Source organism: Onychostoma macrolepis, chromosome 04 (genome assembly GCF_012432095.1).
Source record: "Onychostoma macrolepis isolate SWU-2019 chromosome 04, ASM1243209v1, whole genome shotgun sequence".
Classification (NCBI taxonomy): domain Eukaryota; kingdom Metazoa; phylum Chordata; class Actinopteri; order Cypriniformes; family Cyprinidae; genus Onychostoma; species Onychostoma macrolepis.
In genome coordinates, this window is record NC_081158.1 from 17,164,363 (window position 1) to 17,189,490 (window position 25,128).

Here is a 25,128-nt window from a genome sequence, read left to right on the forward strand (position 1 = left end):
ATTTCTCTCATCATTGTCTGGGGACAAATAGTGTGCAATGTCAAGCCCCATCAACTAAAGCAATTGGCCGCCCATCAAAAGTGGCTGTAAAGTTCAAACTAAAAGAGATACTATAGTTCACCAAAAAATTTAAATTCTGTCATTAATACTCAATCTCATGTCACCCTAAACACTTTTGACTTTATTTTATCAGTGATCTCCTGGCCACTTTTCTGCCCAAAAGTAAATGGGAAATGGAAAACTCGAAAAATCATAAAACACTATAAATGCAATCCACCTTGAAGCTGTGCACCAATTGTGTGCGCAATACTGCAAGTCGTCTAAAAATCACATGAAATATAAATTATTCACACAAAATCTGGTTTACAGATGTGTTTCCTGTAAGTAAGTTTCCTGTTGTGGTGGTGTTTCCTGTAAGTAATTCGCTAACTACCTAAGAATTATATGTTTTCCTGTTTGACACTGTAAAGCTGCTTTGACACAATCAGTATTGTATAAAGAGCTATATAAATAAAGGTGACTTGACTTGACTATAGTCAAAGAAATTAACTAGTCAGTTAAGACTGTTTTCACAAAACTGTAGTAAGTTTGTTGCACATTCAGTTGATCATACAATGAACCATCATTAATGACATCACACGGTTGTTCTAATTAATGCCAGATTAAAGGTGCGTTCAAGCCATATCGGAATTCCCGTAATTACGAGATTGCAACTTGTAAAAAACATTCACGTCCTCGTAGAACTTGTAATTACAACTTGTGAACTGAGAGTTTTCTGATAGCTACGAATTGTACCTCGTGACCACTGTCCCACCTGACCACCACAGGCTCTGATTAGGCGTTGATAGTGTTGCCATAGAAAAGCATAATTCCGAGTCTGAGGACATGAACAGCTCCAAGTAGAATGTCACGTGTTGTCATCTCAAAATTACGGTAATTACGATATGGCAGCATAATGCTTTGAATAACTAACATGGCTATACATAGTAATACACTATTTCTCCATTGTTTTGCTTTATTTTGAAATATCCAATTTAATCACAGGTTCCCTCGTATGTAAAATTTGGGGGTTCCCTGGTCATTTGAGCGCATTCATGCATACACACTCTTCAAAATGTAATTTTCATTCTCTCAGCAAACTAAAAGACATATAATTAAATTTGAATATATATGTAATGAAAGATGTAGAACATACTGCAAGTTTGCTTGCTTATTTTGAGAGCATGATCCATTTATTCCGCATTTTACATTTACAAGAACCTACGCTTCTAACCACATATTAAGAACTGTACATCCAACCACATCTTTGCTACGGTGTTTGCAAATGTTCGTTTAAACTATGGCTTCACTGAAATCATTGAACAATATGTTAGCAATGGCAGAACTTATGATCAAAGTTTGCTAATGAAACATATTGCTGAATACTTCTTTAGTTTGAGTCATATGGACTACTTTTATGCAACCTTTTTGAAGCTTAAAAGCTCCAGTCCCTATTCATTGTATAGTTGCATACCAAATGAGACCAATACATTATTCAATATTTCTCCTTTTATGTCCCACAGAAAAAAAGAAAGTCATACATTTGGAACAACATGAGGGTGAGTAAATAAACTATTCCTTTAAAAGACACAGTACACCTCTCAAGCTCCCGTGTTCAAACAAATATGTGAATAAATACGTAGAGCTACAAAGCAAAATTAGGACAGACTGGTTCAAATCAATTCATCTCAGGGGATCAAACACATCTCCTGGCCGGAAACCGTGTAAATTACACACCCACACTCATATTCTCATGCATTTGCACACACACAGATCCAAACCACCTGCAAACCTGTGCTGCTTTGATTGCTTTAAAGGATTTGCTGAACCACATATTAAAATTATGTCATAATTTATTCATTCTTATGTCATTCCAAACCAGTAATTTGTTCTTCTGTGTAATGCAAAATAAGATGTTTTTAAGAATATCCAAGCTGCCATGAGATGGAAACAAATTGGAATGACACTCTCAAGCTCAACAAATAACAAAAAACCCAAGTGAACCCACCACTGCCTTTCTGATGTGAGGTTATTCCCTGAATAAATTCTGCATAAAATTAAGCATGCGTTTTTAATCGAGGTGATCTAAGGATACTGGGTTGTGGAGCAGAAATGTTGAGAAATTCACCTCGAGAGAGACTAGACTCTGGTGGGTCTGTGGGTGCTCTTTTGACCCTCCAGATCGGTTACAGAATAAATGAGACACCCAGCACATCCACCTGAGCAAGAGCTTATTAAAAACCTTCCTAATGACCATCCTCTAATGAAGTTAGAAGTGAGAATCATAAATTGGCAGACTGGATCTCAGTGGATACTCTCAATGACTTAAGATTGAATGAGACCAGTTCCGGGTAAAAGTGGTGTTTCAGGTTGGGACAGTCATCCCTAAATATGAAAGGAAAAACTTCTTTAAGAGCTCTCAAACGAATGTTCTAGGTACCAGTAACAATACCAGGCTTTCTGCAGTACCAGAAGTTCCAGGTCAATCTGGAAACCATTGATAGGCTGTAAAACTGATAAACAATTTGACCTACATTAATAAAGAATCGCATAACACACTCCTTATTTCGGCAAAGCAAACTTGCTCTAAAAAAAAAGGTGTGAGGTGAATATATGAAGATAAATGTTGTGTATTGGCAGAGCTCTTATCAAACTCTCACACTCACAGACCTAAAAGCTCTGATAATTTTGCATGCAAGACTTTATGTCATGTCATGTCTTTTTAGTCGCACTTTAAGTTTCTATATAAAAAAAATAAGCATGTGATACAATATACTTAGCTTACATGCAAATGTAACTACAATGTAATAACTTACACTAATAATATAGTTAAAACATCTGACATAAAGTGGGTCCATTATAGGCACTTTCGCACCACGTAGTTCTAGGAACTATCTAGCAAGGTCATTCCTAGAGAACCGATTTCCCCCTCAGGTCGTTTTCCTGGCAGCAGGAACTCTGAAGTGGTCGACGGCGACGTCTTTATTCACAGCATTTACAAACATCAGCAACCAGAGAATGGAGGACGTCGTGTTCGGAGCTGTTTTTGTTTTGTGTCGTGGGTTTCGTGATAATGGAGTTGTTATGTAAACACTCAATTTACGCGATTGAAAGAGCATGTAAATCTGACTAAATCTCCTATGACAACTTGCAGTGTAACTTATCATCAAGGCTGAGAAAAGAACACAACGCTGCAGACAACAGGTAAATGCCCTTATCACTGTTTTCCATGTTCGTGGAGTAAATATTTTTTCACGGTTTTTTGAAAATGCCGGTTAGCTGGTGTTTTGTATGCATTTGGCCAATCAGCTTACACTTATGTCACTGGTAGTTCCTATAGACCCTACTCTGAAGTTAGGGCTGTGCAAATAAACGAATGCGATGATCATGCGCATCTCGTCAGTAAAGCCGGTTCTGTGATTAGTAGTAAATCTCCATCACCTGCTTTCAGATGGAGGGGCATTTACTACACAGAGCCGTAGTTCACTGACAAGCCAGAAATATCACGTTCATAATCACAGGCGATACATCGCATTCGATTATTTGCACAGCCCTATCTGAAGTAGGAGCTAAATTAGTTCCCCCAAATGGAGTTCCTAGAAGTAAATACGTTCCTAGTACCTGCGGTGCAAACACGCCAAAAAGCGAGAACATCTGATAATAGTTCTAGGAACTATAGAAAAGTTCCTCTAGTGCAGTGGTTCTCAAACTTTTTACTGTGGCGTACCCTCTGGGGCATTTAACATTCTTCTGAGTACCCCCACTTAGACCGCAGTCACATCTTTTCCATTAAGGGACAATATTTGCCCCCTTACATTCCACCGCAAGCTTTACAGAAACTGGCTGATCTGATCACAGACACAGAACAACAACACCCGGACTCTGTTTTATCTAGCTGTGCCAGCCCACACCGGTTTTAATAGAGCCATAAACAGTGGGAAATGCACATTTATGAGTTCCAGAGTGGAACAATCCAACTGAATTACACTGGGTTACTGATTACTCAATACAAGAGGAAATACCTTTCTATGACTTGTAATACAATACAACTGAGAGCAATAAGAGCACTACGAGCACTAAGTTGAACATTAGTCGCACATAATACTTAATCTCTAAGGCATGTTTCCCAAAAGCATAATTTTCTGTGTTATGGATAAGAATACTGGAACTTTCTACTTGTTTTTACAGTTTTACAGTAAAATAACTGCAACTGTAGCTACAATATGTAGCCTGAACATGTTAAAAGGTGAATGTATATGTGATCTTTCGATTATATCCACTTCTTACTCAAACCAAAAAAGCAGTCCAACTAAATCATATCTATAAAGCCCTTTCAAACAATCTACATTTAGCCGACGTAAACCAGTCATGTTAGACATTCTCTAGCCGTTCACCAACTTGTATGTGACCTAACACCATCATGTGCTTCTAGTTTGGATAATTACACAGCCAAGAACCCGCTCACGCTGAAAATTGAACTCTGGTCACACTGAAACATAATTAACAGCTAAAAAAAACTTCACAACACACCTGTGGTGGGCCTTGAAATATCACTAGACACTATATGTAATTTGCATCTTATTTATTTGCAATTTATTTTACGGGGTTTACTGTGACTGAATACAGACACTCTCCTGTATCTGCTCATCTGTCATGATAACCATGGTGACAGTGGTAAAGTGGCCCTACAGTAGAGGAATGCACCTGATCGTAACCATGGCACCACTTCTGCTCCCTTCCCACCTGGTGCACTTTTGCAAAAGAGCTCCTAGATTGTGTGCACGTATGTGTGTGTTTGTGTGCGTGTGTATTCCCTGTTGTGCAAGCCTGCCCAAGGGGACATGGAGCATAGTAATTCACCGTCAACATCTCCTCACAATGGTTGAGTGGATAGTTCCTGCCCATTCACATTTGTTTACGCCAGCAAAGCCAGATGCACCACAAACTTATACACATAAATTATTCATATGAACAATCTCTAAGTGCACAACAACCGATAATTTTCCCAAACATTTTTTTCTGCTTTATTAAAGCCATTATTTTCCAGCTAAACCAAAAACAACAGGCTGTTGTTATGAGTTATGAAATAATCATTCTCCAAAGGGCTTGCTTCTCATGGGAGAGTGAGTTCAAAAGACAAATCCAATAGTATGTAGATGATTTATTAATATAAATGCATTTTACACTTTGAAATGAGAAATTAGCCAAACGGATCATAACAGTATTTTAAAAGATGCCACGCTTGTGTACGCTAAAAGACTTCAAATCATCTAGAAAGCTTCATTTAAATCATATTTGTGTGTAAATGTGTGGAGTTTTGTGTGCAATTTAATTACAATTTATATAAATAAATAAATAATCTAAAACGCGAAAGGTTTTTTGGAAGCACTATAGTAATTAATTCATTTAATATAAAAACAACAGAAATCAATGAGAAGTGTATATTACCACATAACAAGTGTGTGGTCAGGTTTTCCTACATTGTGAAGACTAAAAAAAGTCAACCTAAATATGAATATATAAGAACGGTTTAATAAACATACCAAATTATTACTTATGGATATTAATGTATTTTATACAATCATTAATATCGTTTATGGATAGAAAATATCATTAGTGTTGTATAAAACAATGGAAGTCAATGGAAAGCCCCCATCATGATATGAAAACAAACGCGTGAGCGTGTCATCGGTTTACCGTTTAACTACGACACAGATAAAAGAGAAGAAAAAAAATCATAATCATTACGAAATCCACCTTTGATCAAACTGTAAAGCAGTTCATTTCACTTCTTAAGTTGTAAACAATCTCAGCAAAGCACCAGACAGTTATTCCAAAACAAAACAAAACTTATGTTAGGCATTTACTAACAGCTGGTGGGAGAAGCGTTGTGGATAGTTTGTTTTGGTGCGAAAGAAAGTGACAGCCAGAGAAACTCCGAGAGTAAAAGTACGGTTGTTTGCCATTATAATATCCACATACACTACACCTCATAAACACACTTACGGATGATATTTCTGGAAGAAACCAGGTTATAACCTGGTTTTGTGCCAAAATGTCACGCGTAATTGCGTCTTCTCCAAAATGTACCATTAAAACACCGCGCGTAAAATTAATAATAATAATAATAATAATAAAAAGGCAGTTGTGCGTAAAGGTGTGAGCGGTACGTAAACGTTCCTCACCTGCACGAGACTGTAATCTCAACTTTTGTAGCAGGAATAGTGGCGTTGAGCGGGTCGAATTCTCCTATCGTCGCCATATTCAGGAAACCGCAACTGCTCATGCTGTTCATGATGAGGTTTCTTTTCTTTAACCCTTTTAGACGGAAGAGGACGGACGCTCGCGCCGCTTTACGCGAGAGAATTCATGGGTAATTTGGAAAGATTGCGAGGAGGAATGCAGAGCTTCTGTCAGTCCATAACAGAGACAGCGTCCCCTCTGCTCGCCATGAGAGAGTGTGAATGTGTTAGAGAGAGTGTGTGGCGCTGCATGGGCGAAGGAACGATGCCACACTTGGAGAATTCTTCGCTGTGAATTCATCTGAGACTCAAAACAGATTTAACACTGACAATGCCGTGACAGATACAACAACAGTTCAAAAACTTATTGTTCTTAAAGTCATTCTGCTTCTTCTTTTATAACAAATAATGGTAATAATAATAATAATAATTAATATTATTATTATGTAATAGCTACTGTTATAGAACATAATCATTATTAAATAGTTAATCAAATTGTTGTATACAACTGCTGTATGTATATATATATATATATATATATATATATATATATATATATATATATGCCATATACTATATAGTATATGGCAAATATATAGATAGATAGATAGATAGATAGATAGATAGATAGATAGATAGATAGATAGATAGATAATAGTAGAATAATATTATAATATAATACATAAACATATAGTTAATAAAAATAAATATTGTTATATAATTATAATATTATGTATAGTGTAATATAAATAGTCTATTAAAAGCAACAACAACTAATAATAACAACAACAACAACAACTGTACTAGTAATATTTATAATTGTTGAAGTATGTTGTACAGTGTCATTATTTCATTATTGTTTTTCGATAATGTAACATCATTTGGCATCAAACATTTAACCTCATTGTTTCTGTTCATTTAAGATTAATTTTAGTTTAGAATTATTACTACAGATTGGTCTGTCATTATGTTGGTATGATTAAATTTATGTCACATGCATGGTTTGGTTGTATTGTGTGATAATAACACAATGCTTGTTTATGTATGTACTTATGACTGTTAAAGGTCAATTTATGATCAGCTGATTTGTTCTTTCTATAACATTCTTTCACAAACTGAAGTGATAAACATGGCATTGGTCATTCAGGACGTCATTTTAAATGTATCATACAACTGCAGTGGTTTAATAACGTCTTCTGAAGCGATACAGTCTATTAATAGGACTATACCATTAAAGCTCATTGGATATTATGTGTCATGTGACTAAACATACTATAATGATGCAGTGAGTTATCAAAAATGCATACACATTGTATTTAAGCCAAAATCTTCAAAATAAAAAAAATAAAAAACACACAGAATATTTCCATGTTAAACCAAAACCGTTTGCATCCTTGCAACTCAATGCACAAACAAAGATGAGTTCATTATGTTGCTTTGTTCTCAAATGAGGCATGTTGCATTGGCTCTCTTTACAGTTGCTTTGAATATAATCAGTTATTACACATGGGTAGTCATGATGAGAGTCGTGTTGAATTTATGTGGCTATGCTGAATGCTGTGTCAGGTTGACAGGGATCAACAACTGTGATTATTGATTTATGTCTTCAGTTATTGATTACCAATTTATACTAATTGGCAAACAACTAGGGTGAACATCAATACAACGATTAAACTCCCGCAGAGACCATTTTAGATTAATCCATAAATGTCTAAGGAACACATACTGTATGAAATGAATCCAAGAATTCAAGACCAATTTTCTGCAGGGTTAAAAATGATACATTTTAATAATAGTGAATGTTACTGTAGCTGCTATTAGAGTCTCTATATGAATGGCAGAATTGAATGGATTGCCTATAAGTGGCTCTTTTGTTGAAATACACATGAGACATTAAATATTCAAGTGGAAATGGAAATAAAAAAGACCTTTTGTATGCTCTCATACTCTAAAGCAGATGTTGTATGTGCCACTGTTTGTTATAGAAAGTGACTGATAGTATCACGCTTGTAATTATTTTAGGAAACCGGTTTGCCACCCAGCATTTAGTAAACGCATGCATATGCGCAATTGTTTATACAGAAAAATCCAAATTGCAGTAGAGTGGTTATACATTTATTGAAGAGCTACTTCTATATAATAACAAAGCAATTATACACTGTAAAAAAAAATCAGTAACATTTACAGTAAAAAGCCGGCAGCTGTGGTTGCCGTAATTCTACCGTAAAAAAAATACGGTAACAACATTTTAGGTTTCATGGTTTTAACTTAAATTTACAGTTAAATACCATAATTTCATTAACTGATATAATGTTAATATACCAACCTATTGAAGTACTGACATCTGTTTTGTACCTTTGAAATACACTGATAACCACCGAATGCAGGTGGTGATGAGAAAGTCACATGATGAACCAAAGCCCATCACAAGCACTAAACACCATCATGGTGAGACTCATTAAACTAAAATATGCAATAAACATTAATTTAACAACATTAGATGTAACATGAAACCCTAATAAACATAACTGATAAGAAACCTAGTTATTTCAAAGAAAAGCATCAAATTCAAACAAAACTTGAAATGCAACGCAGGGAATTCTGGGAACGTCAGTTTATGGTTTTCCCCTGTAAATTTTACAGGAACTTACCGTTATCCATTTAACAGGTTTTTACTGTAGCATTTTCACATTTTTTACAGTGTACGCATTATAATTATACATTTCATCTAATATTTCTTTTTTCATTTTATTTTATTTTATTTTATTTTATCTAATTTTATTTTATTTTATAAATTTTTCGTTTGTTCATTTATTTATTTTTTTAATAATTTTTTTAATTGGATTGTTTGTTTGTTTTCACTTGCTTCAGGATCCTTTGGAGTGCAGTTTTGTGCACAAGTGGGGAACAGAAAATGGAAAACCCGGAGTGATCATTGAAGTGAAGAAATGTGAGCTGTCCTCACTTTACTCAAGTACTCTGTTCCATTCTGTCTATTTCTTGGTGGCCTGCAAACATTGATGCTTTGGCTTTTTCGATGTTAAAACTATGTAAATTTATAAAATATACAAATTACCTTGCTTTTGGTATAGGCTATATTACTTTTTTTTTTCTTTTTCTTTTTTTTTTAAGATTTTAAACTTTTAAATGTAAAATAATAGGAATTACTATATAGTCATTTAACAATAATAATAATAACAATAATAAAAAGAAAAAGAAAAAAAGTCTTCAAATGCACATGTTCTTTCAGACGTCAGTCAGTGTATTTTTGCCACGATAAAAACTGTATTGGCCAATCAGCATCCAGGGCTGTAATTTTATGGGGTTTTTCTTCTTTATCTTAATGTCACTTGCTTACAAAAATGATGATGAAAAATTAGACCTCCTCACCTCAGCAGGACATTTTTATTATCTCTTCATCCGTACACCTCAGAGAGTGGATTGCTTCATCAGAAATAGCCTTTAAATCAATCAGAATGTCTCACCTAGGAAGAGCAAAGACCTTTGATTTGTTATACACACTCTCATCAAGAGATAAATCATGGCATTTTATTCAGAGAATGAATTTTTATATTGAGTTTTTTGTTTCATTTGCACCTTGTTCATACTGAATACTGTATCCTTCTATAATTCCTCCAGTAAGGGCAGATGAATGACTGACATTACAGCAGAGAACAGATAGATGACGTGAGGGTGTTTGTGCTTGAGCTGAGAGATTCCTTACAGCTGAGTGAATTCCCTCTTATTCTAAATTTAGATGAGTGCCTTGCGAGATGGAGACAGCTGCTGGGCTCTGAGGTGCTGTGTGTAAGAGAAGGTCTCGCACCATGTCCGTCAGCTACGACGTTATTCAACAGTTAGTTACTATCTCTTAATAAAGTTCTGCAGGAATGAGTACAAAACCCGGAAATCAGTTCACATTTTTCCACTTCCAGACCCATTGTCGCGAAGTAAGTGGGTTTGCTGCTGAACACAATCCAAACTGGATTGGAATTGTTTGGTTTTGTCAACTCTAAAACTCAGAATTTATTTTGGGCAAGAGGCCACAGGTGTTGTAGAACCGTAACTAGTGCTACTAAAAAAGAAAAAAGATAAACAAATGTACTGCATATATACTGTATATACACACACAGTTATGGCCAAAAATATCGGCACCCTTGCAATTCTGTCAGACAATGCAACCCTTCTCTGTTGCAGTTGCAAATGTTTTGGTACTCACATGTTTATTATTTTGTTTGCATTGGAACAACACAAAAAAAAAAAAACAGAAGAAAAATAAAATCTGATACAACTCCACACAGAACCCCCCAAAAAATGCACTGGACAAAATTATTGGCACCCTTAACTTAATATTTGGTAGAACCCCTTTTGGAAAAAATCAATCGCTTCCTGTAACCATGAATGAGTTTCTTACACCTCTCTACTGGAATTTTGCAAACTGCTCCAGGTCATTCAGATTTGAAGGATGCCTTCTCCCAACTGCTGTTTTGAGATCTCTCCACAGGTGTTCTGTGGGATTCAGATCGGGACTCATTGCTGGCCATTTCAGAACTCTCCAATGCTTTGGTTGTAACCATTTCGGAGTCCTTTTTGAAGTGTGTTTCGGGTCATTGTCCTGCTGGAAGACCCATTACTTCTGGTGGAGACACAGCTTTCTGACACTGGCCACTACGTTGTGCCCCAAAATTATTTGGTAATCATCAGATTTCATAATACCGTTCACACAGTCAAGGCATCCAGTGCCAGAAGCAGCAAAGCAACCCCAAAACATCTTTGAACCTCCACCATGTTTGACTGTAGGGACTGTGTTCTTTTCTTTGAAGGCCTCATTTTTTTTCTGTAAACAGTGCCATGATGTCCTTTACCAAAAAGCTCTACTTTTGTCTCATCGGTCCACATTACGTTCTCCCAGAAGGATTGTGGTTTTGTCACATAAGTTTTGGCAAACTCCAGTCTTGCTTTTTTATGCCTTTGTGTCAGCAGTGGTGTCCTCCTGGGTCTCCTACCATAGCGTCCCTTTTCATTCAGATGGCGACGGATAGTGCGAGCTGACACTGTTGTACCCTGTGTCTGCAGATCAGCTTGAATTTGTTTGGAAGTTAATCGGGGTTCTTTATGCACCATTTGAACAATCCTTCGTTGTAATTTTTCATAAATTTTGCTCTTCCGTCCACGTCCAGGGAGGTTAGCTACAGTGCCATGGGCTGTAAACCTCTTGATGGACACAGGAACATTAAGATCTCTGGAGATGGACTTGTAGCCTTGAGATTGTCCATGGTTTTCCACAATTTTTTCTCTCAAATCCACAGACAACTCTTTACACTTCTTTCTTTTCTCCATGCTCAGTGTGACACACAACACAAAGGTTGAGTCAACTCTTCTCCATTTTAACTGGTGTAAGTGTGATTACTATATTGCCCACACCTGTTACTTGCCACTGTTCCAGTCCATTTTTGAGTTCTGTGTGAAATTTGATCAAATTTGACTTTTGTTTTCTGTTTTTTTGTGTTGTTGCAGTGCAAACAAAAACAATAAGCACGTGAATACCAAAACATTTGTAATTGGAACAATTTTCTGAGAGAAGTGTTGCATTTTCTGACAGAATTGCAAGGGTGCCGATATTTTTGGCCATGACTGTATGTTTGTATGTATGTATGTATATATATATATATATATATATATATGCCATAACAACAGATAATAAATATAGGCCTAATACATTAAATAATGTCAAAGATTAGCAAAATATAATGTCAAACAATCAGACAGGTTCAGCTAAATCTGATTCTCACATAAGATTTCATTAGTTCATAAACATAATAATTGCTTCTTCATATCAAGCTATTTCAAACATTATCATAAAACTAATGAGAACATATTTGCAGGGATAATTCTTTCAAAATGACAGATCTGTGGTTTTATATTTTTTAATTAGAGCCACACTAACATCTAATTGGCCATCTGTGCTTTTTTTAACATTAACATTAATTGTAACAAGTATCAAATGAAAATGTGCATGGATTCAAATTCGTTATGCTTGGGGTGAAAGGTAATTTTTGAGGCACATTAAGGTTGGTTTAAATCCATAATAATCTTTTTTTCCATTTTATTTTATTTAAAATAAATTTTTGGTTTGGTTAATATTACATTGAATTGCATTGCATTTTACTAATTTGTAAGAGTTGTAAATAATTTACATTTTGCCAGATTTATAGAATTTTGGGTTTGTACCCAGGCCATGATTTAAATCAGAAACCCTCAAAACTCCCAAGCACTTTTTGATCCCTGAAAAAATGATAAATGTCAATGTAATTTTTTTTTCAAATGGTCCGTTTAATGTAAAGACCATCTACAGTATATACATACACTATATATACCAGTTCACCGTCCATTATGTGTGGACTGCCCCCTAGTGATATTATTCTAGCCCTGCAGTTTCACTACTCAACATTAAATCAAGTACAGTACATTCATTTAAGCTCATTAAATTAGACTAAAACACTGCAGAAAAACCTGTAAGATTTTGACAGATGTAGTTTATTTCACTTGCCATCTGACATCGATAATAACTACATTACATCAGAGGAAATATTTTTGTACAGCATACTCAAAGGTTTCAACCAGAAAATGAAAAAGAACCAGTTCAGGCTTTATAAAAAGGTAAAACACAAAGTAGACAGAGACACCGGTGCAAATATCACTGTACCATTCCAGTGCAGTTAAGACTACAGTACGGGTGCATTGAGATCTAGTTCCACTGGAAAGATTCACACAAAGAGAGTCTAACTTTGGTCAACAAACATCGGAAAAGAGCTGACATCAATATTAATGAATAATTTAAAAGCATATCGGTTCAGTCCAGTCAACAATGACGTTCACAAACACGTGTGATTCTTAAGCACTGCTCATACGGCAGTCTGTGATGCCCAAAGCCCAGCTTTAGGACGGTGCCACATCAAAAAACACTTATTGACCTACAACATCCCTCTTTACAGTCAGCAAACAGGGCACTTCAACACTGTAGATGAGGAAATATACAGCAGTTACAACAGGAAGCTCTCCTCTGAATCGCTGCCAGAGTTTCAGGAAACAAGCGTCACATTGGTAGAGGAAATTCTTGTAGGAAGCCAAAACCTTCACAGTGACCTTGTGTTCTCATCAGTGAAGGCCGTCCTCTAAAGATCCTCTCACTTGCCAGATCTTGACTGTCCGGTCACTGTGAAAAAGCAACAAGAGTATTCAAATCAACAATTTATAGTTTTACTGCTCACTGTTGTAAATCAGTGTTAGCAACGGTTTTCTACATTTTCTGAAAAGTGAGTGGTGATGGGCCAAAAGCTGCCACAATGCTAGGCTGTTGTGAATCCTGAGTGGTTGCTAAGGTGTTGCTACACAATTGCTAGGGTGTATATGTATATGTTATGTTATTCAGATATCAGTTATTTATGCCATTACCAAGGTGTTGCTATCCAGAGCTGGGAAGATTACTTACAAATTGTAGTCTATTACTGATTATAGATTACATTATCAAAACTGTAGTTAGTAACGTAATCTAGGTTACTCATTTTAAGTCATGTATTCTGACTACTTTTTTATTTTTTTGTTTAAAATTTACCATTTAACATACCATATTGATATAAAAAGCAAAGAGAAAGAAAATATATTCCATTTTCTTTATATCAACATTACAAGATGCATTAAACATTACATTACACCAGGGTTTCCCAAACTAGACTTAATGGAAGAACTGTAGTGGGTTTGTGAGTTGATAAAAAGCTAATAATCAATCATAAAAATGTAATTAAAAAAAATATTGAAACACTAAAAATAAAAATATTTAATTTGTTTAGCTGCATGTCAGTGCGACCATAAGCGACATTGAACTGTAAACATGCAAATGTGTCTTTAAAAAAACTGAAATATTATTGTCCTGAGATATTTCAAGTAACTATTTAATGTCAAAGGGGTTCGGCTGACAAAAATGTTTGCGAATCCCTTTGTTTCATACATGGTCTAAATGCTTGACATGTACTTTCTCCCCCAAATTCAGAAGCATGGATGGTAAAATTATTTACATGACATTTACATGGCCATTCTACATATATTGTGAACATAGTCAAAGCGAAATAGTATGACACACAATAGAATTTTTAGAAAGGAAAATTTAAAAGAGAAAAAAATAATAAATTATGAATGATTTACTGACACTGTATGAACAACATGTAATCATGTAATCCATAAAAAGTAACTGTAATCTGATTATCAGCATTATATTACATAATATACTCTAATTACGAGTGCTTCCAGATTACATGTAATCAGTTACCACCCAGCTCTGTTGCTATCCATTTGCAAAAAGGTTGCCATGCAGTTAGTAGGGTGTTCTAATAATTTTTAGCACATTAGCTAGATAACATACCAGTTACATAATGTATTTGCACTTTTTAGTAATTTCAAGACATTGTAGCAACAACACTGCATGCCCGTAACTTCATTACCATCAAATTACCAACTCAAAACAACATCAGGTATGAGTTTGTAAGTTCATAAGATATCCAAGAACATTTCAGTTACGTACTATATTCAAAATACTTTGATAATTTAATGACTTATTAACTTGGGCATGTCCATCCATAGAACAACAAGTGAAAATGAACAACTGTTACCAATCAGCAACTATTGATCCATGATGTTGCCACAATGTTGTAATTACTAACTGACAACCTTTCAGCATGGCAATGTAAACAGTTACATCGTGGCAGAATGTTGCTATACATTGGCTAGCTAGGGTTTTGGGTTAGGTTGTTACCAAGATATTGCTAAGTTGAGTGGTTGTTAGCGTAAGCTAAAACTAAAAGTGTAAGTTCTGCTTATTTGTATGTGTGTGTTCTTTGTTGATATCTGAATGCCTGTCACTCACTCTGAGGCGGTAAAGAGCTGACTGCTGTTTGTGCAGATGTCATTGACAGAGCTGTCATGACCCCTTATTTCTCCCAGAGCTCTAAGCGTGTCTGTGTGCCAGAATTTGAGCAGTCCGCCCTTGCAGCCGCTCATAACAGCGCTGGAGCCAGGGACCACCGCCAGAGAGCTCAGGAGATCAGAGTGAGTCTGTTCTACCTGCTGCAAGATGAAGAAAACATGCAAACAAATCAATTATAGCAGGATAACTGAAAGTGTGAGGGTTTTACTATACTCAGTCTTTATCTGTGATAGTTAAAAGTCATTTCAGGATTTATTTTTAGATATAAACTCTGTTCCAAACTCTAATGATCTGTCTACTGTCAACATATGGAAATACCAAAAACCAAGGAACCTCTGTTCCAAATAACTGCTACTAAGATGAATGGAAATGCTAACAAATAGCTTTCTCCAAGTATCAAAGACTTTAGGCATTAGCATAGCTTAAGTGTCACCCCCCATTTTTGAAAATAGACGTAAAAGTGCACTATCCAAACGTAACTTATAATTCATGAACACTTTGGAATACAGACCTAAGGTTGGACTCTTTTTTTTAAGAAGACAATCTGCAGATTACTGTACAAGTGGAATCATTTCAAAATATTAAAGTATTCAAAAAGTTATAGAAGTTTAAATTTACTGTAAAGAAAATGTACCATTTTTTATTTTATTTTGTATAAAATAAATATTTTACAAAATATTTTTGAATCCAAAACTGCTATAAAATTAAAGCCTTATGTCTACATAAGTTATGTTCCAAATTTGAAGTTGATATAAAAAAATTGAGGTTCCTGTGAGATTTTATTTAGGGCGTTATACCACAAACAGCCACCAGGTGCCATTAAATGTTTCTCTGTCAATATTACTTCTATCAAAAAATAACGACCAAATATGGAATTTTGACACTCAGATCTTTCCGATGATATATTGTCAAGATTATAAAAAAAATTTGATTCTAAAAGGCTGTAATACATTTTGTAATATGACACTTGACTCCGCCCACTAAGGGGAGGAGACCGCAAAAAGATTTTAAAAGTACCATTTCCATGGTAATGCAATGTCCGATTTAAAAATGGTTAAAATGATATGGCTTTCAAATGATATATAATTTATGATGATTACTAAAATATGTGATAGAGAAAAAAAGACAACGAAAAAAAGAGCACCACTGGGCGCACCGGTGAGCCGGTGACACTTAAGAGTATAATAAATGAAACACTAAGAGACTAGACAGCTAACAATTGATTTTAAATGTATGTAGCATGTTATGCTAGTCTAGCATCTTAATATTCTCATAAGAGTAATTTTACACTAAATATTGTGTAAAATAGCCACATTCTAATGAGATTAACCATAACCATTTTCTAAGAGTACTTATTCAGTATTACCATAAACGGAGGTATATTTATAACTTACATTTGAGTCACAGTGAGTACTTAAAAGTAGGTACCACAGTTTTGCTGCATACTGTTTGGGACAGATTTAGTTTTGGGAATGATGCCTGAAAATGCTGCTTAGGTAGGCAGCTCACTAGGATTTGGAACACAGCCATAGTGTTTACCGCAAAGCTGTCTTTCCTTGCAACATTACTTACCTCTTGTAGCTGTTTGCGGGTTAAGTCCCATTTTTTAATGCAGGAGTCTCTGGCAGCAGTAAAAAGTGAATCGCCGTGAATGGCCAGAGCCTCCAGCCCATCCTGATGGGATGGGTCGAAATGATGTGTGGCGCTGATGCTGCCCTGAGCGCCTTCCACCACGTCAAACATCTGCAACACAAGAAAATAAAAGCCTTAGAGATGCATCACAAGTCCCAAAAAGCAAGTCTAAAGCATGAGTCCAAAAAGCATGTTCCTGGATAGCCATTTTGTTTCTTGTTGCACTTGAGGCCATATTAATAGTATAAACTACTGTTTGTGTTCAAGCATCCATAAATGAGCTGCAACAGCTTGTGTAATTGTGCATGAGCCATGACCAAAAGGTGAAAATTATCATATGGAAATCAGCATGTGCACCCATATGGACTCTTACGATAGTTCACAGAGAGCATTTTAGAATGTCCGAACATACCTTCACGGTGTGATCTTTTGAGCCTGTTACGACCACATCTTGACCCTTCCCCATCTGGTCTACCGTAAGACACATTACTGGCCCCAGATGTCCCGTCAGTTTTCCAGTAGATACAAATCTGTAGACAACAAACAAATAACGTGTAAATGGAGACTTAATGCTAGAATACACTACAATTACTTTTACAGATTTTAAAAGGCGTCTTATACGTGCCAACTACAAAATGAAAAATACAGATTATATTGCACGTTAGCTTGCTTATTTCAAAAGCATGATGATCTATTTAACACTTGGTTTGATTGCTTGGTCCAAACCTGATTTTGACTAGTCGATATTTTGTTTACACTACACTTTTTTTTTTTTTTTACAGAACAACACGTCATACGTTTGCATCATTAAAACGACAACTGTTTACCCCTTTTGCTAGTTAACAATGATGCAGGAGAATATTGCAAAATGCATACCATTCCTCGCTTTACTTTTATACTTTGCTGGTGTGTACACAGCTTCGGAAAACAGCATTCAAATCATCCATACAAACCAAAAACTGACATCAAACGAACCTGTGTGTGCCCCAAAATGGCTAGCGTGAGTCATGCAAGTCATGCATGTCAATTAGCATGTCATAGTAACAAGAAAATATGCTTGGCTCCACAGGTTGAGAGCTGTAGTTCCAATCACACAAACTGCGAACCACATTGGTGGTTTCAGAAACACTGAATGGAATGTTGGTAACAACAGAACTTGTGACCATAGTTGGCTAACAATGCTTTTGGGAAATGCACCCCAGGTTAGTTAAATGAGTACATTAGCATGTCTTCTACGATCCATTTCCTCTTTTAGGTCAACCGTGGTTATGGTTGAGTTTTAAGGAAATATAGCTAGTTTGAGTGTACAAATTAGCGTGGCGATTTTCGTGCTGCCACATGAACCCCCCCCCCCCCCCAAAAAAACACGTGCATTCTTAATGGCCACATCTGTAGATGAATAAAACAACATATAGTTTAATTTGAATATTTGAAAGTAACACTATCACTATGAGCACTATAAAATGCATTTCTTAGTTATAGTCCCTATAGTCCATACAGTCTTTGTTTAGTACCTTCTCAAGTCCCACATCCTGACCGTGTTGCCTGATGCAGCATAAAGGAATGTTCCGGAAGGATTGAGGGCGATCTGATTGATCTGATTTTCTCCTGGAGGAATGGCAACAGAACTGCTTCCACATGTGTCACCTTGAGACACCTGTCCAGAAGATCTGAAGAAGACAGAGAGCTAAAAATGAGCAACCATAGGTAAAATATTTAGAAGCATTAGAGAACACTGGCTTTCAATAAATTACACAGTACCAGGATGACTCACGTGAGGGTGCGGATGCATTTGGCGGAGTCACGGATGTCCCATACTTTGACATAAGCAGTAGAGACAGTGAAGACCAGGCTGGAACAGTATCGGACAGACACTACACTGCTGGGATGATCTCCAAGAGACATGATCTCCTGACCCGTTACCAGGTTCCACACCTTACATGTGCGATCTGAGATAAAAAAAAGGGATGGACGGGGATAAAACACAATGTTTATTATACTTGTACTGGCAATGCATTAAGGGTAACAATCTGAAATTCAGAAGCAGAAATCCTTTGCATTCATAATTGGTTATATTGTGTTACGGAACATAAAAACAAATGTAGTCAGTAATGTTAATAAGTTATCATAAAACTATTAATGTAATGATTTAATTAAGTATAAATTCTGCTAGCGCATGGCTAGTTTTCATTGTGCCAACAATTCTTCTCTTCCATGTCAGAAGAAATTGTTGAATAAAGCCGTTATTTTTGTTTTCTTTGCGCACAAAAAGTATTCTTGTAGCTTCATAATATTAAGGTTGAACCACAGGTGTCACATGGACTATTTTAACAATGTCCTTACTACCTTTCTGGGCCTTGAATGTGGAAGTTGTGCTGCTGTCTATGTAGGGTCAGAAAGCTGTCAGATTTCATCATCAATATCTTAATTTGTGTTCTGAAGATGAATGAAGGTCTTAAGGGTTTGGAATGACATGAGGGTGAGTAATTAATGACAGAATTTTCATTTTTGGGTGAAAATGATCCAACCCCCTTATTTACTGCTGTTAAAAGCTATGGATTGAATGTATTACCTAAATTTTAAGTTAGCTAATAATAATTTCAACTCAAATGACCAATTTACACCAATTTATCTGTTAATCAACTGTATAATATATATGATAACATATAGATTGTCATTATTGCAAAACAAACCACCAGCTGTGTGCATGAGGTGACATTTAGTAAAGTTAATTATATACTCCTTTGTATTTTACTGTAGTAAATACCTGTTTGTAAGGCTGTAACTCTTTACATGAAAAACAAAAAGTTCACTGACCCTTTGAGCCGGTGAAGAGCAGATCATCAGTCGAGTCCACACACAGCAGGGGTTTCGTATGACCCTCGGCCACATGCACACACTGCAGTCTAGCTGCTCGACTTGAGCGGGCTGCCTGAGCTGGGCTTGCCGGACCTCTGGACCAAAAACACATGATACTGATGCATTAAATACTCCGGCTCCATTTCAAACTGTAGTAAGCTGCCTAGCTAGAGAGCACTTTTAGGCATCATAGGTTGGTCTAAAGGAGTGGTCAAAATTACAGTTGTTCTGTGAATTTTTGCCAGAAAAATCCATTCATTTTAATAAGGTTCATTTGAATAAGAAATATACAAGGTGTTGGAAATTTCACATGAAAGTGAAAGATTGTCCCACACAGATTTCGCAAACAGGTTCAACGGGTGTAGCAATGTGAAGAACAGTTCCCACAGTGGTCAACTAAACCACTTTCTGTTGGTCACTGCAGTGAATCCACATTACCAACTTGAACTCGTTGCAAAATCTGTGTGGGGAATTCTTTCGCCATCGCATGAAACCCTTAATGATGTGTATTTCTATAGAAATTACTGGATTCCTTTACAATCCCAAATTTTAAGGGTCAAAATCCAGTCATTACAATAGGCATTCACACGATCATACACTGTTGCCAATGGACAATAGACCTTTTTTGGAAATATTTTGACAAAATTTTGCTAATGTGACCAGACCTTAAAAAGTTGGTTCACCCAAAAATTTTAATTCTGTCATTGTTTACTCACCCTCATTTTGTTCCAAACCTGTATGAGTTTCTCTCTTCTGCTGAACACAAACGAAGATATTTTGAAAAATGTGGGTAACCAAACAGTTGATGGTAATCACTGACTTCCATAATATTTCTTTTTCCATATTATGGAAGTCACTGGCTTCCGTTACTCACATTCTATCAATACTCTAAATTATTATTTTGTACTTAACAGAAAAAAGAAACTTGGAACATCTTGAGGGTGAGTAAATGATGACAGAACTTTCGTTTTTGTGTGAACTAACAGTTTAAGACATGTTGTATGTGGAGGGAAAAGAACTGATTGGAGAAATTGCAAATCATTTCATTACAATAGATTACATCCTCAAAAGCATCCTCCTAAGTATGTAATTTTGAATGAGTGAAGGCCTTTATATTAGCAGATATGTGTATGTACATGTCCAAACTGAATACCACAGACAGTATGCAGTTTCACAACAAGAGCCGCCACTCCTACATTAATGCAGGATCAGACAGAGAAAAGAATTATGGGAAGATCAAAGCAAATCAGGTTTTGAAGTGGAGCGATAGACACTATTTTTGTGTTTCTAACACAACATCAGTCCCTGAACAGAACAAAAATGGAAAAACTGTGGCTGAAACTTGGAAATAATGTAAAAGTGGTTGTTTTGTTATGGGAATGAAAGTATGGATGTTCACTTTAGTAATACAAGACATTTAGAACATCTGCAAACAAACTTAGCAAATATGTTTGGAAGGAAGACATGTATGAGTAGCAAGCCATTACTCACTGTTTGTCCAGGGTTTTGGTTCTTTCTGCAGGGTTCTGGCTCCTGTCCTGTGCTTTTCTGCGGCTAAGAGGCGAGCGGTCCAGAGACTTCCTTTCTGTAGCCGTGGGAGATCTGGCACTGGAGCTACGCATTAGACAAAAGCCAGTGTGACTTAAAAACCTCACATCAGACATGACTGTAATGTTTATTAGGATGTGTCAGCATGTTTATGAAGAGTTTAGAATAAAGGAATGGCTGCTGACTTTTTCAAAAATTATTATGAAAATATATGGTTTCATAATACATGGATTTAGCTTTTTTTTCTGTTCACCAAACACTTACACAGCATTTGTCTTGGATGCTAAGCTAGAGGTTAAGGCCACTGAATCTCTGTCCCCTAAGTAGGGAATGGGTGCCGGTTCTTTTTGTCCTTCTGGACTCTCCACTACATGAAGCAGAGGGGCAGAGAAATCCTCTGGAGGGGCGTCAGGGTCACCAGTGTTGGCATACAGCAGCTCCATTTGGGTGGTGGTTCTTCTGCGAGCCTAAATTTATCATATACTCAAATAATGAATTTATACATCAGGGAAATGGATTATTTTGTCACGCTTTTGTCTTATGATCTAGTATCATAAGACAAAATGTAATGCTAATGTAATGCTCTCAACATTCTTTTTTCTCTTCACTGAAGATAATTAGGGGTTCTGTTACTGTTATCATTGTTGTATGATAAACTATAAGTCTGTAATTATCAATTAGTTAAACCATAATTATGTGGATAACACAGTGGGAAGTAAATAATACAAAACCAAATAGGCTATTTTAACAAGCTACATGTCACAATAGGTCTTGATCACACTGTATTTGAATTAGTTTTTTATTAAATAGTTGTTTTTTTAAAATATACAGTTGTGCTCATAAATTTACATGTCCCTTGCAGAATATGCAAAATGTTGATCATTTTAACAAAATAAGAGGGATCATGAAAATTGCATGTTATTGTTTATTTAATACTGTCCTGAATAAGCTATTTCACATAACAGATGTTTATATATTCTCCACAAGACAAACTAATAACTGAATTTATCAAAATGACCCCATTCAAAAGTTTACATACCCTTGAATCTTAATACTGTGTGTCGTTTCCTGGATGATCCACAACTGTCTTTCTGTTTTGTGATAGTTGTTCATGAGTCCCTTGTTGGTCCTGAGCAGTTCAACTGCCTGCTGTTCTTCAGAAAAATCCTCCAGCTCCTGCACATTCTTTGGTTTTCCACCATTTTCTGCATTTTGAACCCTTTCCAACAGTGCTTGTATGATTTTGACATCCATCTTTTCACATGGAGGACAATTGGGGGACTCATACATAACTATTATATAAGGTGAAAACATGCACTGATGCTCAAGGAGGCAACACAATGCATTAAGAGCTGGGGGGTGTAAATGTTTTGAATTGGATGATCAGGGTAAATTGTACTTATTTTGTTCTCTGGGAAATATTCAAGTATTCATATAGCTTCATGCTTATGTAGCATTTATGTAGTGCAGTACCAAAAGAAAAAAAATATATAATCTTTAAACAGAATAAGAAAAAATTACACATCATCATCCTGTTCAAAGGTTTACACCCTCTGGCTCTTAATGCATTGTGTTGCCTTCTTGAGCATCAGTAAATGTTTCCACCTTTTGTAATGGCTGTGAGTCCCTCAATTGCCCTCAGTGTGAAACGATGGATCTCAAAATCATACAGACACTGTTGGAAAGGGTTCAAATACGCAGAAGATGCTGGAAAACCAGAATGTGCAGGAGCTGGAGGATTTTTCTTAAGAACAGCAGGCAATTGAACTGTTCAGGACCAACAAGGGACTCATGAACAACTATCACAAAACAGAAAGACAGTCGTGGATCATCCAGGAAACGACACACAGTATTAAGATTAAAGGGTATGTAAACTTTTGAACGGGGTCATTTTTTATGAATTCAGTAATTATTTTGTCTTGTGGAGTATATATAAATATCTGTTATGTGAAAAAGCTTATTCAGGAGAGTACTAAATAAAAATAACATTCAGTTTTTCATGATCGCTCTTATTTAGTTAAAATTATTAACATATTTGCATATTCTTCAAGGGGTATGTAATCTTATGAGCACAACTGTATAAATGAATAAACACAAGCAAATAAATATGCAGAATTACTAATGTTCTACCTTATTCCTGGCTTTGGTTTCTCCACAAAGTTTCATGAGATCCGAAGCCAAACAACTACAAGAGACACAGAAACAGACATTGATATTGATTGAAATGCACGCTGGAGCCAAATAACTGTTTGCTGATGAAAATGTTATATACAGCATAGTGCAATTTCAGAAGAAGATAAAATTAGTCTTAACCAAATGACTCAACAACTGAATCAAGTGAATGACATCAAGACAGATTTACAATTGAGTTTAAAGAGTTTTATCGGCCTGACTGTAATGCTTTACCTCTTCTCTGTGGCTGGACTCTGTGCTGATTCATCACTGCTGCTTTCATCGCCATTTTCTGAGCAAACACACATACACTTTAGCATCAGAAACACTTGTGCTCCCTCATTTTAGCTTTGTCAGTATGATATCAGTGAACATTAATATTCAAGCGACATGCATCATAGTGTTGTTATCACAACCCTGAATTCAACAGAACTAGAGGAGAGGATATATGATCAGTCTACAGCCAGGACACCAGCATTAGGGTTGCAAACATCTTTTTTAAGGATGTGTGGTCACTAAGTCAGACACAGAGAAAGGAAACTAGTTAATGAATATGTAGTACAGATGGATCCATCCATCCATGGTGGCCAAAATTATTAGAACACTATATTTTCACCAGCTAAAAAATGGTTTTAAGTCAGTTCTTTCTATCTTTTGCTGTAGTGTGTCAGTAGGAAATATAAGTTTAGTCTGACAACAATCAGTGCTCCACACAGAGATCATCTGATCATGACACGAAGAAACAGAATAAACTGAGACTAAATCCAGAAGAACTGTGGCAAAGTCTCCAAGATGCTTCAGGAAACCTACCTGCAAAGCTAGCTGAAAAACTATGCGCCTAGGGCAAAAGCTGCTTTAAACGCAAAGGATGATCACACCAAATGTTGATTTAATTTAGTTAACAGAAGTTAATTGATAAAGAAAATCTATTCGAGACATTATTTTTGACAGCATCCACAAGTGCCAAAAACTTTTAACAGTACTGTAGCTTTGCATGTAGGTTTCTTGAAGCATCTTGGAGACGTTGCCACAGTTCTTCTGGATTTATTTATATGGTCTCAGTTTGTTCTGTTTCTTCTTCAATGACTTTGGCTTGAACTGATTTACTGAAATAGATTGTTCAAAAGAACTGATCAGTGAGAATATATGAAACTTCCCTGCATCTACCTGCATTTCTGCTAATGTAGTTTAAATCTCTTAAATGTTAAATCATTTTATAAATATGCTATCAAAAACATCATAAGGAATAGTTGAGAAACTAAGAAATGTAATATATAGTGTAATATCTTTGCAGTATTCACATTATTATTATTATTACACAGTATAATACTGCAATTAGAGCTGAATCTAACACTATCACAAACTAACAACAGCTAGAAGACTCTACATCCTCCAAGGGCCTTCTTCAAGCACTTAAGACTTTTTAAGTGCTTTTATAGTTGATGCTCCAGTTGAGTGACATGTTCCTCAAAGAGTATAGTCCACAGGGGGTTTAAGCAAGACCCATGCAGCTCTACGCTACTGTTACTGTCTGTTAGTCTGAGGGAGAGACACATGCACTGGTGGACAGCTATAGTGGCCTCTACTTACCCGATGGCACGCTACCTAGTTCTGTTTGAATTCAGGCAACAAAAAGACAAAAGCAAATCAAAATCA

The 25,128-nt window shown here is 36.0% G+C and overlaps 2 protein-coding genes across 5 annotated transcripts in view; both read right to left on the minus strand.

Annotated features, from left to right (window-relative positions):
• Positions 1-6,539, minus strand: part of LOC131538569 (copine-8) — a 113,045-nt gene extending 106,506 nt beyond the window's left edge. The window contains exon 1 of one of the 2 annotated variants that reach the window (XM_058772460.1): positions 6,225-6,536. In XM_058772460.1, the coding sequence (XP_058628443.1) occupies positions 6,225-6,334 (110 nt within the window). In that variant the 5' untranslated portion in view covers positions 6,335-6,536. Of the gene's footprint in view, positions 1-6,224 lie in introns of both variants that reach the window. The other variant, XM_058772461.1, reaches the window with a different exon arrangement.
• Positions 6,540-12,797: 6,258 nt separating this feature from the next.
• The window catches only part of LOC131538938 (kinesin-like protein KIF21A), a 49,504-nt gene continuing 37,173 nt past the window's right edge, over positions 12,798-25,128 (minus strand). For 2 of the 3 annotated variants that reach the window (XM_058773122.1, XM_058773123.1), the window contains 12 exons: positions 25,063-25,083; positions 23,707-23,764; positions 23,431-23,485; positions 21,565-21,767; positions 21,244-21,366; positions 19,711-19,847; positions 18,668-18,842; positions 18,408-18,563; positions 17,306-17,423; positions 16,834-17,004; positions 15,202-15,401; positions 12,798-13,497 (listed from right to left, as the gene is read on the minus strand). In XM_058773122.1, coding sequence (XP_058629105.1) covers positions 13,440-13,497; positions 15,202-15,401; positions 16,834-17,004; positions 17,306-17,423; positions 18,408-18,563; positions 18,668-18,842; positions 19,711-19,847; positions 21,244-21,366; positions 21,565-21,767; positions 23,431-23,485; positions 23,707-23,764; positions 25,063-25,083 — 1,475 coding nt within the window. In that variant the 3' untranslated portion in view covers positions 12,798-13,439. The remainder of the gene's footprint in view (positions 13,498-15,201; positions 15,402-16,833; positions 17,005-17,305; positions 17,424-18,407; positions 18,564-18,667; positions 18,843-19,710; positions 19,848-21,243; positions 21,367-21,564; positions 21,768-23,430; positions 23,486-23,706; positions 23,765-25,062; positions 25,084-25,128) is intronic. The other variant, XM_058773124.1, reaches the window with a different exon arrangement.